The sequence below is a fragment of the Oenanthe melanoleuca genome, chromosome 28 (assembly GCF_029582105.1).
Source record: "Oenanthe melanoleuca isolate GR-GAL-2019-014 chromosome 28, OMel1.0, whole genome shotgun sequence".
In the NCBI taxonomy this organism is placed as follows: Eukaryota; Metazoa; Chordata; class Aves; order Passeriformes; family Muscicapidae; genus Oenanthe; species Oenanthe melanoleuca.
Window position 1 is genome coordinate 4,443,678 of NC_079361.1, and position 14,367 is coordinate 4,458,044.

Sequence of the window (14,367 nt, forward strand, 5' to 3'; positions counted from 1 at the left end):
CAAAGCATTTGGAGCGATTTTGGAAAGAGAGTGGTGAACAAAGTGTTGTGTTCCAAGGCCAGGGTGGGGAATTGTCCAGTTCCCTGGACTCTGAGGATTCCAGGAGGGAAAAGGTGAAGCAAGAGCAGCTCCCTGCTCTTCAGGGATGCCCAGAGCTGCTCCCTGCACAATTCCATCCCCAAATCCCAGGAAAACTCTGCGAGGTGGAGGCTGAATCCTGAATATTCAATTATTTAATCAGCTGGGTTACAAACCTCAAATCCTCTGGGATTTTCCCAATAATTTTGGGGGTTTTTTAGGAGGAGAAATCGAGCTTGAAATGCTGCAGGACTAGAACCAAAGCTGGAAGTGCTTTTGTTTCATTGCACCCACCCAACCCTGGGGCAAACCCTCCAGCAACTTCTGTGCTGTTTTAACCTCCCTCAAAACTAAACACCCAAGAGCTGGAGGTGCCCCAGGGCACCTGGCTGAGCCCTGAGCAGCCTGTGTGTCGTTTCAGTGCAATGCCAACCCCTGCTTCCCAAAAGTGCAGTGCATCAACACCAACCCCGGCTTCCGCTGCGACCCCTGCCCGCCCGGCTTCACCGGGCAGCTGCTGGAGGGCGTGGGGCTGGCTTTTGCCAGGGCCAACAAACAGGTGAGGCCTGAAATGCTCTGAGTCCCTCAGAAAATGGGAATTCCCTCCCCTCTCTGTCCTCAGAAACTGGGAATTCCCTCCCCTCTGCAGCTGGGACTGAAAAGATAAACGGGAGGGAAAGGCGAGGTGATGGTGCCCAAAGGTGGAAGGGATTCCTCCCTGGGAGGGAATTCCCATTCCTGACAGTGTCCCAGGCCAGCTTGGACACTCTGGGATCATGGAAGGTGTCTCTGGGGGTGGGAATGGCATGATTAAAGGTCCCTCCCAATCCCTTTTTTGGGATTCCATGTATTGGTAGGAATGGCATGATTAAAGGTCCCTCCCAATCCCTTTTTTGGGATTCCATGTATTGGTGGGAATGGGATGATTAAAGGTCCCTTCCAACCCAAACCTTTTTGGGATTTTGATTCCATATGTTGGTGGGAATGGGATGATTAAAGGTCCCTCCCAATCCCTTTTTTAGGATTCCATGTATTGGTAGGAATGGGATGATTAAAGGTCCCTCCCAATCCCTTTTTTGGGATTTTGTGATTCCATTTATTGGTGGGAGTGGGTTGATTAAAGGTCCCTCCCAATCCCTTCTTTGGGATTTTCTGATTCCATGTGTTGGTGGGAATGGGATGATTAAAGGTCTTTCCCAATCCCTTTTTTGGGATTCTGTGATTCCATGTATTGGTGGGAATGCAGGGAGAGGAGAGTGCCCAGGATGGGCACCTGATCCCCAGAGCCACCTCCTCTGTGCCAAACTGGGCATCCTAAAAACAGAGCATCCCAAAAACCTCTGGGGCTGTGGAGCCATCCTGGGAATGGGGGAATAGGAATGGGAATCCTTCCTGCTGGGACACAGAAGAGTTCCTGCAGCTGCTGCCACCCCTCCCAGCTTCCCTGACACCTCCAGATTAAAATCCCAACAGCCTGGCCTGACTGGGGCTTTTAGGGATAATTATCCTCCATGTGGCTCTGAATTTGGGTCTGGTCGTGGGATGCAGCCACTGAGCTTCCAAGTGCAGGAGCCCCTTCCACAGTGAGGATATTCCAGCAGCTCAGCTCAGCTCTGATCCTGCTGGGATCTGCCTCAAACTTATCAGCAGCAAAACTTCCCAATCCTGCCTAGTGAGGTGTGCCAGGGCTCTGCTTCTGCACCCAAATCCTGGGATTTTGGGCTGGAGGGAAGGTGAAGGTGTGTCCTGTTCTCCCTGGGCAGGTGTGCACAGACATCAACGAGTGTGAGACTGGAGCTGCCAGGAACTGTGTCCCCAACTCCATCTGCATCAACACCCGGGTAAATCCTGGGGGTGTGGGGAGGGCCCAGGGCTGGAGCCAGGCTGGGGAGCTGGGGGGGCTCAGAGCCCCTTCCAGAGCCTGAAGGGGCTGCAGGAGAGCTGGGGAGGGGTTTGGGACAAAGGATGGAATTCCAGGACACAGGGAATGGCTCCAAACTGGAAAAGGGGAATCTGGGTGGGATATTGGGAATTGGGAATTGTTCTCTGGGAGGATTCAAGGCCAGGCTGGAAGGAGAAGGTCCAGGGAAACCTTGGAGCCACTTCCAGAGCCTGAAGGGGCTCCAGGAGAGCTGGGGAGGGATTTGGGATAAGGGATAGAGGGACAGGACACAGGGAATGGCTCCAAACCGGGAAAGGGGAATCTGGGTGGGATACTGGGAAGGAATTCCTGGCTGGGCTGGAATTCCCAGAGATTCCCCGGATCCCTGGCAGTGTCCCAGTCAGACCCTGGGGCGGTGGGAGCCCCGAGGAGGGGCTGCAGCAGAGATTTGCCGGGATTTGCCTTCGAGCTGCTGCCCTTTCCCGCAGGGATCCTACAAGTGCGGGCCCTGCAAGCCGGGCTTCGTGGGCGATCAGAGCAGCGGCTGCCGCAGCCAGGCGGCGCCGGGGGCGCGGCGCTGCCCCAACGGCGAGATCAGCCCGTGCCACGAGAAGGCGGAGTGCATCGTGGAGAGGGACGGCTCCCTGTCCTGCCAGGTGCGCGGCCACGGCCCCGCGGGACCGGCTGTGCTCTGACCCTGCAGCGAGACCGGGGTGTGCTCTGACCCTACAGCGAGACTGGGGTGTGCTCTGACCCTACACTGAGACCGGGGTGTGCTCTGACCCTGCAGCGAGACCGGGGTGTGCTCTGACCCTACAGCGAGACCGGGGTGTGCTCTGACCCTACACTGAGACCGGGCTGTGCTCTGACCCTGCAGTGAGACCGGGGTGTGCTCTGACCCTACAGTGAGACCGGGGTGTGCTCTGACCTTACAGTGAGACTGGGCTGTGCTCTGACCTTACAGTGAGACCGGGGTGTGCTCTGACCCTACAGTGAGACCGGGGTGTGCTCTGACCTTACAGTGAGACCGGGGTGTGCTCTGACCCTACAGTGAGACCGGGGTGTGCTCTGACCCTACAGTGAGACCGGGGTGTGCTCTGACCTTACAGTGAGACCGGGCTGTGCTCTGACCCTACACTGAGACCGGGCTGTGCTCTGACCCTGCAGTGAGACCGGGCTGTGCTCTGACCCTACAGTGAGACCGGGGTGTGCCCTGACCCTACACTGAGACCGGGCTGTGCTCTGACCCTACAGTGAGACCGGGGTGTGCTCTGACCCTGCAGTGAGACCGGGGTGTGCTCTGACCTTACAGCGAGACCGGGCTGTGCTCTGACCCTGCAGTGAGACTGGGCTGTGCTCTGACCCTGCAGTGAGACTGGGCTGTGCTCTGACCCTGCAGTGAGACTGGGCTGTGCTCTGACCCTGCAGTGAGACTGGGGTGTGCTCTGACCCTGCAGTGAGACTGGGCTGTGCTCTGACCCTACAGCGAGACCGGGGTGTGATCCCACCCCATCGAGATTGAGGTCTGGTCTGACCTTCCTGTGATTTGGGTCTGGTCCCACCCTATAGAGATCAGGGTCTTGTCTGACCCTGCAGTGAGATTGGGGTCTGGTCCCACCCCCTGTGAGATTTGGGTCTGCTCTGACGCTCCCGAGATTGGGGTCGGGTGCCATCCCATCGAGATTGGGGTCTGGTCCTATCCTCCTGTGACTGGGGTCTGTTCTGACCCTCCAGAGACTGGGTCTGGTCCCACCCCCCTTTGAGATTGAGGTCTGGTCTGACCCTCCTGTAACTGGGGTCTGATCCCACCCCATCAAGATTGGGGTCTGGTCCAGCCCTCCTGCAGAGGAGGACTGGTTCCAATCTCTGCTGAGACCGGGCTCTGACCCCACCCTCCCGAGGCTGTTGGGGTCTGGTCTCCTGCTCCTGCGATTTGGGTTTAATCCCAATTTCCCTGCGGCTGGGCTCCCGAGATCGGGGTCGGGTCCCACGCTCCTGTGGCCGGGGTCTGGTCCGACCCCCCGACAATTGGGGTCTGCTCTGATTCCCCCTTTGGGGTCTGATCCAGCCTCTCCCGCCCTCGCGGGGGGTCTGATCCCAAACTCTGGGATCGGGGTCGCTGTGCTGTCCCCGTTCCCCATCCCGGCTGTGTCACTGCCCTCTCCTGGAGATCGCCCTTCCCGAACCCGCCCTGCTCGTCCGTCCCGAGCTCCTCCCTGGGGCTGCTCCGACCCCAACCCGCTCCCGCTTTTTGGGGTTTTGGTTCTCCCTGAAGCGCTGCCCGTCTGCCAGGCTCGGAATTCCCTGGATCTGAGCGGGGATAATCCACTGAGCCTCCTCACGGTCCCAGCAGAGTCACATCGGAGCTGTGGAATTCCAGAAATGTTCCTGCCGGGCGCTGTTTTCCCGCAGCTTTTCACACCCCTGCACTTGCAGCGTTTCTCTTGGATTTCGGGGGGCTGATTTTGTGCCTGTGCCGTGTTCCAGTGCCTCGTGGGCTGGGCTGGGAACGGCTACGTGTGCGGGAAGGACACGGACATCGACGGGGTCCCCGACGAGAAGCAGCGCTGCTCCGACAAGAAATGCCGCAAGGTGCGGGCGGCCCTCCTGGGGAATGCGGGAATTCCGGGAATTCCAGCCCAGCCTCGCTCCAGGACGGGCTGTGGGGCTGTGGATGTTCCCTCACGCCGTGTCTCTGTCCTGGCAGGATAACTGCGTGACTGTCCCCAACTCCGGCCAGGAGGACGCCGACAGGGACGGCATCGGGGACGCCTGCGACGATGATGCCGATGGGGACGGGATCCCAAACGCTGAGGTTTGGGTTCCCAGGGGTCCTGCGGGGGGAGATCAGGGCTCCCAGTGGGAATTCAGGAGCCCCAGTGAGATTTTAGTGGTCCCAGTGGGAATTCAGAAGCCCCAGTGTGAATTCAGAAATCCCAGTAGGAATTCAGAAGCCCCAGTGAGATTTTTGTGGTCCCAGTGGCAATTCAGGAGCCCCAGTGTGAATTCAGTAGCCCCAGTAGGGATTCAGGAGCCCCAGTGTGAACTCAGCCCCATTGTGGCCTCGCTGTGGCTGCTCCGAGGATCTGAACAAACCCCGGCAGAGAAATCTCCGGACACCGAGGGCACCCCCCGAGGGCTGGGACCTGCCTGGGGCCGCCCTGAGGAGGGGCTGCTGTCCCCAGCGTGTCCCCAGCGTGTCCCCAGCGTGTCCCCAGCGTGTCCCCAGCCTGTCCCCGTGCCTGCAGGACAACTGTGTGTACACCAGGAACGCGGACCAGCGCAACGCCGACAGGGACAACTTCGGGGACGCGTGTGACAACTGCCGGCAGGTGAAGAACAACGACCAGAAGGACATCGACGGCGACGGCCGGGGCGACGAGTGCGACGACGACATGGACGGGGACGGTGAGAGCGCGGCCGGTGCCGCACTGCCTCCTGCTGGTGGCACCGCCGGGGTGACAGACCGGGCAGTGCCCTGTCCCCAGCGCGGGGTGACACTCTCACAGCGTGGGGTTCAGTGAGACTTGGATTTGTTATTGTTTTTATCATCCCCAGTCACACCCAGCGCCGTCACACCCTCCTCATCACTGCCGTTTTAAGGGAGAAATTTGGGAATGTCCAGCAGCTCCTGGCTGGGGGTGTCAGGGCTGTCCCTGGCTGGCTTTGCAAACTGAGCTTATCACAAAATTCACACAAAAGCTGCTCCCAGCAGCCAGGGATCCCCACAAGCACCACACTGTGAGATTGGGGTCTGGTCTTGCCCTCCTGCAATTTGGGTTTAATCTCAATTAATAATTCCCACGCTGCCTCCTGCTGGCATCAGTCCTAGGGTGACAAACTGGGCAGTGCCCATGTCCCCCAGCCCTGTGGGGGTGACACTCTCACAGTGTGGGGTTCAATGAAACTTGGATTTATTATAATTTTTATCATCCCCAGTCACACCCAGTCTCATCATCACTGCCATTTTAAGAGACAATTTTGGGAATATCCAGCAGCTCCTGGCTGGTGGTGTCAGGGCTGTCCCTGGCTGGCTTTGCAAACTGAGCCCATCACAAAATTCACACAAAAGCTGCTCCCAGCAGCCAGGACTCCCCACAAACACCACCCCCAAATCCTGAAATCGTTGCTTTATCAATGACTGGATTTTTTGTGGATTCCAGGGATCAAAAACTCTGTGGACAACTGCAGGAGAGTTCCCAACCCTGACCAGAGGGACGGGGATGGGGACGGCGTGGGGGACGCCTGTGACAGCTGCCCCAGCCTCAGCAACCCTGACCAGGTACAGACCCCCCCACTGTGAGTCCTGGCACCCCAAAAATCCTCTGACACTGCCCAGGTGGCACTGCCAGGAAATTCCCCCAAAAACTCAGAATTTCCCCCAAAATCCCACAGGAACTCTGCTGTTGTCGGCAGCTCTCTGTTCTCGTCTTTTCTTCTAGAAAATTTAAATTACTCTTTTATTTTTCTAGAAAGACACTGACCACGATCTGGTGGGAGATGTCTGTGACACCAACCAGGACAGGTGAGCTGCAGAAATTCAAGATTCTTTTTATTTGCATGGAATCCTGGGGATGAAGGGACCAAAGGCTGTGACAGGGCTTGGCATTATCCTATAAAAAAATAAAGGTTTAGAGGTGGAATTTTCTTCACAAAACGTGACCACTGGAAGTAAGAACCAATCCCAGTTGTCATCCAAATCTAAAGTTGTCATCACAACCAGGTTTCTATTGATCAATGAACTTTTTCTCTTTTATCATTTTTACACGAGGTGTCAGCAAAGTAAATTCCATAATGCTCCATGGGCCACTCTTGGAATGTGGGCTTGCATTGGGAATGTGGCCACCCACTGCAGCAGGGACATTGCCACCCACTGCTGGTGTCACAAATCCCTTTAAGGCTCAATCACCAAAGCTGCTGCTGCAGCTGAGGGACCCAGCCCAGGCAACGGGGCTGGTGGCCATGGCTGTGTCACTGTCCCTGTCCCTGTTACTGTCTGGGGCTGGTGGCCATGGCTAATGTGTCCTTATCCCTGGCTGGTGGCCATGGCTGTGTCCCTGTCCCTGTCCAGGGCTGGTGGCCCTGTCCCTGTCTCTGTTCTTGTCCCTGTCTGGTGCCCATGGCTGACATGTCCCTGTCTCTATCCCTTGTCTCTGTTCCTGTCTCTGTCCCTGGCTGGTGCCCATGGCTAACGTGTCTTGTCCCCATCCCTGTCCCTGTCCCTGTCCTGTGCCCATGGCTAACCTGTCCCTGTCCCTGTCCTGTGCCCATGGCTAACATGTCCCTGTCCCATCCCTGTCCCTGTCCCATCCCTGTCCCTGTGCCATCCCTGTTCCTGTCCCTGTCCCGTGCCCATGGCTAACCTGTCCCTGTCCCATCCCTGTCCCATCTCTCTCCCTGTCCCTGTCCCATCCCTGTCCCTGTCCTGTGCCCATGGCTGACTGTCCCTGTCCCATCCCTGTCCCTGTCCCTGTCCCCATCCCTGCCCATGGCTGACGTGTCCCTGTCCCATCCCTGTCCCTGTCCCATCCCTGTCCCCATCCCTGCCCATGGCTGACCTGTCCCTGTCCCTGTCCTGTCCCCATCCCTGCCCATGGCTGACCTGTCCCTGTCCCTGTCCCTGTCCCTTGCCCATGGCTGACTGTCCCTGTCCCATCCCTGTCCCATCCCTGTCCCGTCCCTGTCCCTATCCCTGTCCCTTGCCCATGGCTGACTGTCCCTGTCCCATCCTGTCCCCAGCGACGGTGACGGCCACCAGGACTCTCGGGACAATTGTCCCTCAGTGCCCAACAGCTCCCAGGTGGACACGGACGGGGACGGGCTGGGGGACGAGTGCGACGAGGACGACGATGACGACGGGATCCCCGACTTCCGTCCGCCCGGGCCCGACAACTGCCGCCTGGTGCCCAACCCCGGCCAGGAGGACTCGGATGGTGGGGGGGGTTGGGGTTTGGGGGTCCCTGGGGTGTCCCGGGGTCACTCCGGGCTCTGGAACCCACAGGGGTTCTTGGGGTGACTTGAGCCAGGCCTGTGGCACTTGGAGATGTCACAGTGCCAGCGTGGGGACCGGGTTTGGGGTCAGGTTTAGGATCAGATTTGGGGTCATGTTTGGGATCTGCTTTGTGATGATGTTTAGGATCATGTTTGGGATCAGGTTTAGGGTCATGTTTGTGATCATGTTTGGGATCAGGCTTGGGATCATGTTTGGGATCGGGTTTGGGGTTAGGTTTGGAATCAGGCTTAGGGTCAGACTTAGGGTCAGGTTTGGGATCAGTTTTGTGATGATGTTTGGGATCAGGTTTGGGATCAGGTTTAGGGTCATGTTTGTGATCATGTTTGGGATTGGGTTTGGGGTCAGGCTTGGGATCATGTTTGGGATCGGTTTGGGGTTAGGTTTGGGATCATGTTTGGGGTCAGGCTTAGGGTCAGGTTTGGGATCATGTTTGGGGTCAGGTTTGGGATCAATTTTGTGATGATATTTGGGATCAGGTTTGGAATCCATTTTTGTGATCACGTTTGAGATCAAGTTTGGGGTTATGTTTGGGATCAGGTTTGTGATCATGTTTGGGATCACTTTGGGGTCAGTTCTGGGGACAGGTTCCCTCTCCCAGAAGTGTTTTGCCTTTGAGGGTTTCTCTGCAGCTCTCGGGGTGTCCCAGTGCCCTGTGCCCTCCCCTGCCCCTGCTGCTGAGCAAACCCAGGGCAGGAGCTGCTGCTCCAGGCTCCTTCCTCCCCCTGCTCCTCCTCCCGGTGCCCAGGGGACGGCGTGGGGAACCTGTGTGAGGACGACTTCGACCGGGACATGGTGATCGACAGGATCGACGTGTGCCCCGAGAACGCCCAGGTCACCCTGACCGACTTCAGGGCCTTCCAGACCGTGGTGCTGGACCCCGAGGGGGACGCCCAGATCGACCCCAACTGGATCGTGCTCAACCAGGTGGGGACAGATCCGGGGGGGACAGATCTGGGGGGGGACAGATCCGGGGGGGGACAGATCAAGGGGGGCACAGATCCAGGGGGGGACAGATCCAGGGGGGACAGATCCAGGGGGGACAGATCCGGGGGGGACAGATCCAGGGGGGACAGATCCAGGGGGGACAGATCCGGGGGGGGACAGATCAAGGGGGGCACAGATCCAGGGGGGGACAGATCCAGGGGGGACAGATCCAGGGGGGGACAGATCCGGGGGGGACAGATCCAGGGGGGACAGATCCAGGGGGGGACAGATCCAGGGGGGGACAGATCCGGGGGGGACAGATCCAGGGGGGACAGATCCAGGGGGGGACAGATCCGGGGGGGGACAGATCCAGGGGGGACAGATCTGGGGGGACAGATCCAGGGGGGGACAGATCCAGGGGGGGACAGATCTGGGGGGGACAGATCCAGAGGGGGACAGATCCAGGGGGGGACAGATCTGGGGGGGACAGATCCAGAGGGGGACAGATCCAGGGGGGACAGATCCAGGGGGGGACAGATCTGGGGGGGGACAGATCCAGGGGGGGACAGATCCGTGGGGGACAGATCCGGGGGGGGACAGATCCGGGGGGGACAGATCCAGGGGGGGACAGATCCGGGGGGACAGATCCAGGGGGAGAGCTGCAGGGAGAGCTCCAGGTGAGGAGAGAGCTCCAGGGAGATCCAGGTGGGGGGGAGATCCAGGGGGAGCTCCAGGGGGGAAGAGCTCCAGAGGGGGAGATCCAGGGGGAGAGAGCTGCAGGGAGAGCTCCAGGGGAGGAGAGAGATCCAGGGAGATCCAGGTGGGGAGAGATCCAGGGGGAGCTCCGGGTGGGAACAATCCTGGAGGGTTTTCCCTAAAAGGCTCCACAGCCTCCCTGGTTCTGCAGTGCCCAAATCCCAGAGCTGCACCAGAGGGAATTTGGTGTGGCTGGAATTGCCCTAAAGAGCCCCAATTCCTCTTTCCCAGGGCATGGAGATTGTCCAGACCATGAACAGCGACCCTGGCCTGGCTGTAGGTGAGAATTTCCCTTTTCCCTTTGGGAAATGATCCCTCTTCAGCTTCCATGACTCCATCCATGCAGAGCAGAGCCCAGACTCCCCCTGGCCAAACCCCCCCAGTGGGTGCTGGCCCTGCTGAGCCCTGCAGTGCAGAGCTGTGCCCTGCTGTGTGTGCCCTGCAGTGCCCTGCTGTGTGTGCCCTGCAGTGCAGAGCTGTTCTGACCCTGCTGTGCCCTGCAGTGCAGAGCTGTGCCCTGCTGAGCCCTGCAGTGCAGAGCTGTTCTGAGCCCTGCTGAGCCCTGCAGTGCAGAGCTGTGCCCTGCTGTGTGTGCCCTGCAGTGCAGAGCTGTTCTGACCCTGCTGTGCCCCCAGGGTACACGGCCTTCAATGGAGTGGATTTCGAGGGCACCTTCCACGTCAACACGGCCACTGACGACGACTACGCCGGTTTCATCTTCGGCTACCAGGACAGCTCCAGCTTCTACGTGGTGATGTGGAAGCAGATGGAGCAAACCTACTGGCAGGCCAACCCCTTCCGGGCCGTGGCAGAGCCGGGCATCCAGCTGAAGGTGAAGGGGACAGAGCAGCAGTTCCCATTTCTGCCTGATCAGCTGTGCAGGGTCTGTGCACGCCCTGACCTGGCTCTGTGCTGTCCCAGGCAGTGAAATCCAAAACGGGGCCTGGGGAGTACCTGAGGAACTCCCTGTGGCACACGGGGGACACCACGGACCAGGTGAAGCTGCTCTGGAAGGACCCCAGGAACTCGGGCTGGAAGGACAAAACCTCCTATCGCTGGTTCCTGCAGCACCGGCCGCAGGTCGGCTACATCCGGTGAGAGCTGGGGCCACGCCCGGGGACACACCCACGGCCACGCCCGGGGACACACCCACGGCCACGCCCGGGGACACACCCAGGAGCGCTCGGGGACACACCCACGGCCACGCCCGGGGACACACCCAGGAGCGCTCGGGGGAGTCCCAGGATGGGTCTGGGAGGGAGCTCTGCCCTGGGCAGGGTCACCTCCCTCTGTGCCAGCTGCTCCAGCTCCACTGCCGGGGTGGAGATCCCTGAGACCAGGGCAGCTCCTGTCCCTCCCTGCCTTGTCCCTGTCACTCTCTCCTTTGTCCCGTCCATGGCAGCTCCTGTCACTCTCTGCTTTGTCCCCTCCAGGGCTCGTTTCTATGAAGGCCCCGAGGTGGTGGCAGACACGGGAGTTGTCCTGGACACCACCATGAGGGGGGGGCGCCTCGGGGTTTTCTGCTTCTCCCAGGAGAACATCATCTGGTCCAACCTGCGCTACCGCTGCAACGGTGAGTTTGGGCAGGCAGGTGTGCAGCTCTGCTCCTCCCTTTCCCAGTGCTTCACATGGAACCTGCCCAGCCACAGGAATGGGGCAGCAGACAGACCTGAGTCCCTTTTTCCTGCTGTTCCTGCCCTGATTCCCTTTGTTTCATGCTCAGACACCATCCCCGAGGACTACGAGACGTTCCGGGTGCAGCAGGACTGATCCCCACGGAACCTCCCTGCTGCTCCTGCTTCTGCCCCTGCTCTGAACCCCGAGCTGCCAGCGCCCTCACAGCCCCCAGCGCCCCTTCCCCACCAGCAAATCCCTGGAAACCCTCCCCAGATCCCCTGGGAAGGGCAGAGGTGGAGACAGGGAGTGAGACAGAAGCCTGAGCTGCTGCAGCCCCACCCGGGGCCGTGCTGGGAGCTCCCTGCAGCAGCTGCAGGGCTGGAGTCACTTTGGTGAGGAGGAGTCCCAGGAATCTCCTCCTGTCCAGGAGTGTCAGTGCTGATTTCCTCTTCAAGATCTGCTGCAAAGCAAACCCAGCACAGTCTGAGAAGGAGCGGCCTCGGTACAAGTTGCTCATTTTAATAAATGGAAAAAGCACTTTAAGGAGAGAATCTTTGTTCTGGGATGTTGGGTAATAAACACTTGGAATGCTGGATAATAAATTCTAGATTTCTCCTTGGTCATGTGTGTGTTCTCTCCACTCTCCTGAAGCTTTTCCCTTGCAGATGTGGAAGGGAGGAACCTGCAGGGCTGAGAGAGCCCCGGGCTGGGAATTCCCTTGGAAATTCCAGTGCTTGGAGGCACCTTCTCCTCTCCTCAGCCCTGCCCTGCCTGGGTCCTGCTGGAACAACAGATTAAAGCTTTGTGCTGGGTCTGTCTCCCACAAACTGCTGAGGAGCTGGAAATGCTCCATGGGAGCTGGGAAAGGTTTTCCATAAATCTGGGAAGCCTCAAATCCCTGTCCCTGGCAGGTAACCGAGCCCCTGGGGAACATTTTGGGGACAGTTTAAATTCAGACCTCACAAGGTTTTAGAGCAGCTGCAGTTCCCCCTTGAAGAGTCCCCAGTTCAGTTTTCAACCAAAATAATCTGATTTTGTCATTTCCTTATTGACACTGAACCCCCACCAAACCAACAGCAAACGAAACTGAGAAAAAGCTGAGCAGCCAGAGGCAAAAACATTTCAACTTTTATTTCATTTCCTTTACAAAGAATGCAAAGATACAAAGACAGAGAAGCCTTCACAAAAAAAACAAGGTGGGGAAGGATCTGCACAGAGCTGAGCTGGGTTTTCACATCAGGTCTGGTTGCAAACACTTAAAGCCAACGTCAGTTTACCCAGAGAAAAACACAATAAATAAATTTTTGCTGGCACAGGGATGATTTTCGTGCATTTCTGTGCCCCTGCTGCTGCACTGAGCAGGGTTTGTTTGCATAAATAATGAAATCACCCACAAATCGCCTGAATAAGAAAGATTTTTGCTTGTTCAGAGCAGCATTTTTAGGCTGAAAATGCATCATTTTGGGTTTTTCCCCCAACTCAACCCCCTCCAGGTCGGGTTTAGCTGCCACTGAGGCAGAGACGATGCTGGGTTGGGTTGGATAAAATCAAAGTTTCCCTTCAGGAGCACAAACAGCTTCACTCCCCCTCAGCAGGGAATCCTGGAACAGCTCAAAGTTCTGATTCCTCCCCAAAGGTCTCCCTGTTCTGTCAGAGCTTTTTGGGTGCCCCAGGGCTGTGATGTCCAGGGGATGCTGCCACTGCTCCTGCCAGGAATATTCAGGATCCAACCAGGTTTGGTTTAAGGAGCCTTAAACCCCCAAAATTCCCCCCATAAAATCACAGAACCTGGATATCCAACATCCTGCCAGGATGGAAACAACACCTCTGATCCTCTAATACCTTAAAAATCCCAAATTTGAGCCAAACTGAACCTTTTCCTTTCAAAGGTGACATCAGACAGAAGCCAGGATATTTGGGAAGGGCTTTTCCTGCTGGACAAACAGGAGAGATCTGGTTAAATTTAAAAAATTCTCTTTTTATGGCATAATTCAACTCCATTTCTAGGAGCAAGTTTAAACCCTTTGGTTTTTCCTTCAGGAATTTTAGAATTCCCCTACTCCAGAAAGGACAGAAACCATTTTTAGCTTAAGAATGGAGACTTTTAATCCTTTTTTTTTTTTTTTTTTTTTTTTTTTTTTCCCTAAACCACCGTGGAAAAGAGCAGGATTGAGGATTGAGGAACTCTGGAAGTTTGGAGCTCCCAGGAAATTCCACCTCCACAGGGAGAGAGCTTCCCATGGAGGTGGCAGAGCCTGGAACAGCTCCAGGGAGGGCCAGGGGACATCCCAAACCCACCTGGGGACATCCCAAACTCTCCTGGGGACATCCCAAACTCACCTGGGGACATCCCAAACCTTCCTGGGGACATCCCAAACCCACCTGGGGACATCCCAAACCCACCTGGGGACATCCCAAACATTCCTGGGGACATCCCAAACTCACCTGGGGACATCCCAAACCTTCCTGGGGACATCCCAAACCCACCTGGGGACATCCCAAACCCACCTGGGGACATCCCAAACTCTCCTGGGGACATCCCAAACTCTCCTGGGGACATCCCAAACCTTCCTGGGGACATCCCAAACCCACCTGGGGACATCCCAAACCTTCCTGGGGACATCCCAAACCCACCTGGGGACATCCCAAACCCACCTGGGGACATCCCAAACTCTCCTGGGGACATCCCAAACCCTCTTGGGGACATCCCAAACCTTCCTGGGGACATCCCAAACCCTCCTGGGGACATCCCAAACCCACCTGGGGACATCCCAAACTCTCCTGGGGACATCCCAAACTCTCCTGGGGACATCCCAAACCCTCCTGGACACGCTCCTGTGCCCCTGCCCTGGGTGGACTGGGGATATCCAAGGGCCCTTCCAACCCCCATTACTCCAGGACCATGGGATCCTTGGGGTGTCTGGTGAGGAGGATCCCTGGGGGTCCCTTCCAGCTGGGAATATTCCAGGATTCCAGGGCTGGAATTCCAGGATTCAAACTCAACCCTCTGCTCTCCACTCCAGCCCAGTTGTCTTTGGGATTCTCTCCCTTTTTTTTTTATCATGGAATCCTCTCCATTTTTTCCATGGGATTCTCT

At 57.5% G+C, this 14,367-nt stretch overlaps 1 protein-coding gene across 2 annotated transcripts in view; it reads left to right on the top strand.

Moving 5' to 3' along the window:
* The window catches only part of COMP (cartilage oligomeric matrix protein), a 23,870-nt gene extending 11,981 nt beyond the window's left edge, over positions 1-11,889 (top strand). For both annotated transcript variants that reach the window (XM_056512919.1, XM_056512918.1), the window contains exons 6-20: positions 500-637; positions 1,842-1,919; positions 2,449-2,616; positions 4,448-4,552; positions 4,668-4,775; positions 5,209-5,368; positions 6,124-6,242; positions 6,433-6,485; positions 7,700-7,893; positions 8,719-8,897; positions 9,885-9,933; positions 10,289-10,485; positions 10,575-10,747; positions 11,087-11,226; positions 11,377-11,889. In XM_056512919.1, the coding sequence (XP_056368894.1) occupies positions 500-637; positions 1,842-1,919; positions 2,449-2,616; positions 4,448-4,552; positions 4,668-4,775; positions 5,209-5,368; positions 6,124-6,242; positions 6,433-6,485; positions 7,700-7,893; positions 8,719-8,897; positions 9,885-9,933; positions 10,289-10,485; positions 10,575-10,747; positions 11,087-11,226; positions 11,377-11,423 (1,908 nt within the window). In that variant the 3' untranslated portion in view covers positions 11,424-11,889. The remainder of the gene's footprint in view (positions 1-499; positions 638-1,841; positions 1,920-2,448; positions 2,617-4,447; positions 4,553-4,667; positions 4,776-5,208; positions 5,369-6,123; positions 6,243-6,432; positions 6,486-7,699; positions 7,894-8,718; positions 8,898-9,884; positions 9,934-10,288; positions 10,486-10,574; positions 10,748-11,086; positions 11,227-11,376) is intronic.
* Positions 11,890-14,367: the final 2,478 nt, after the last annotated feature.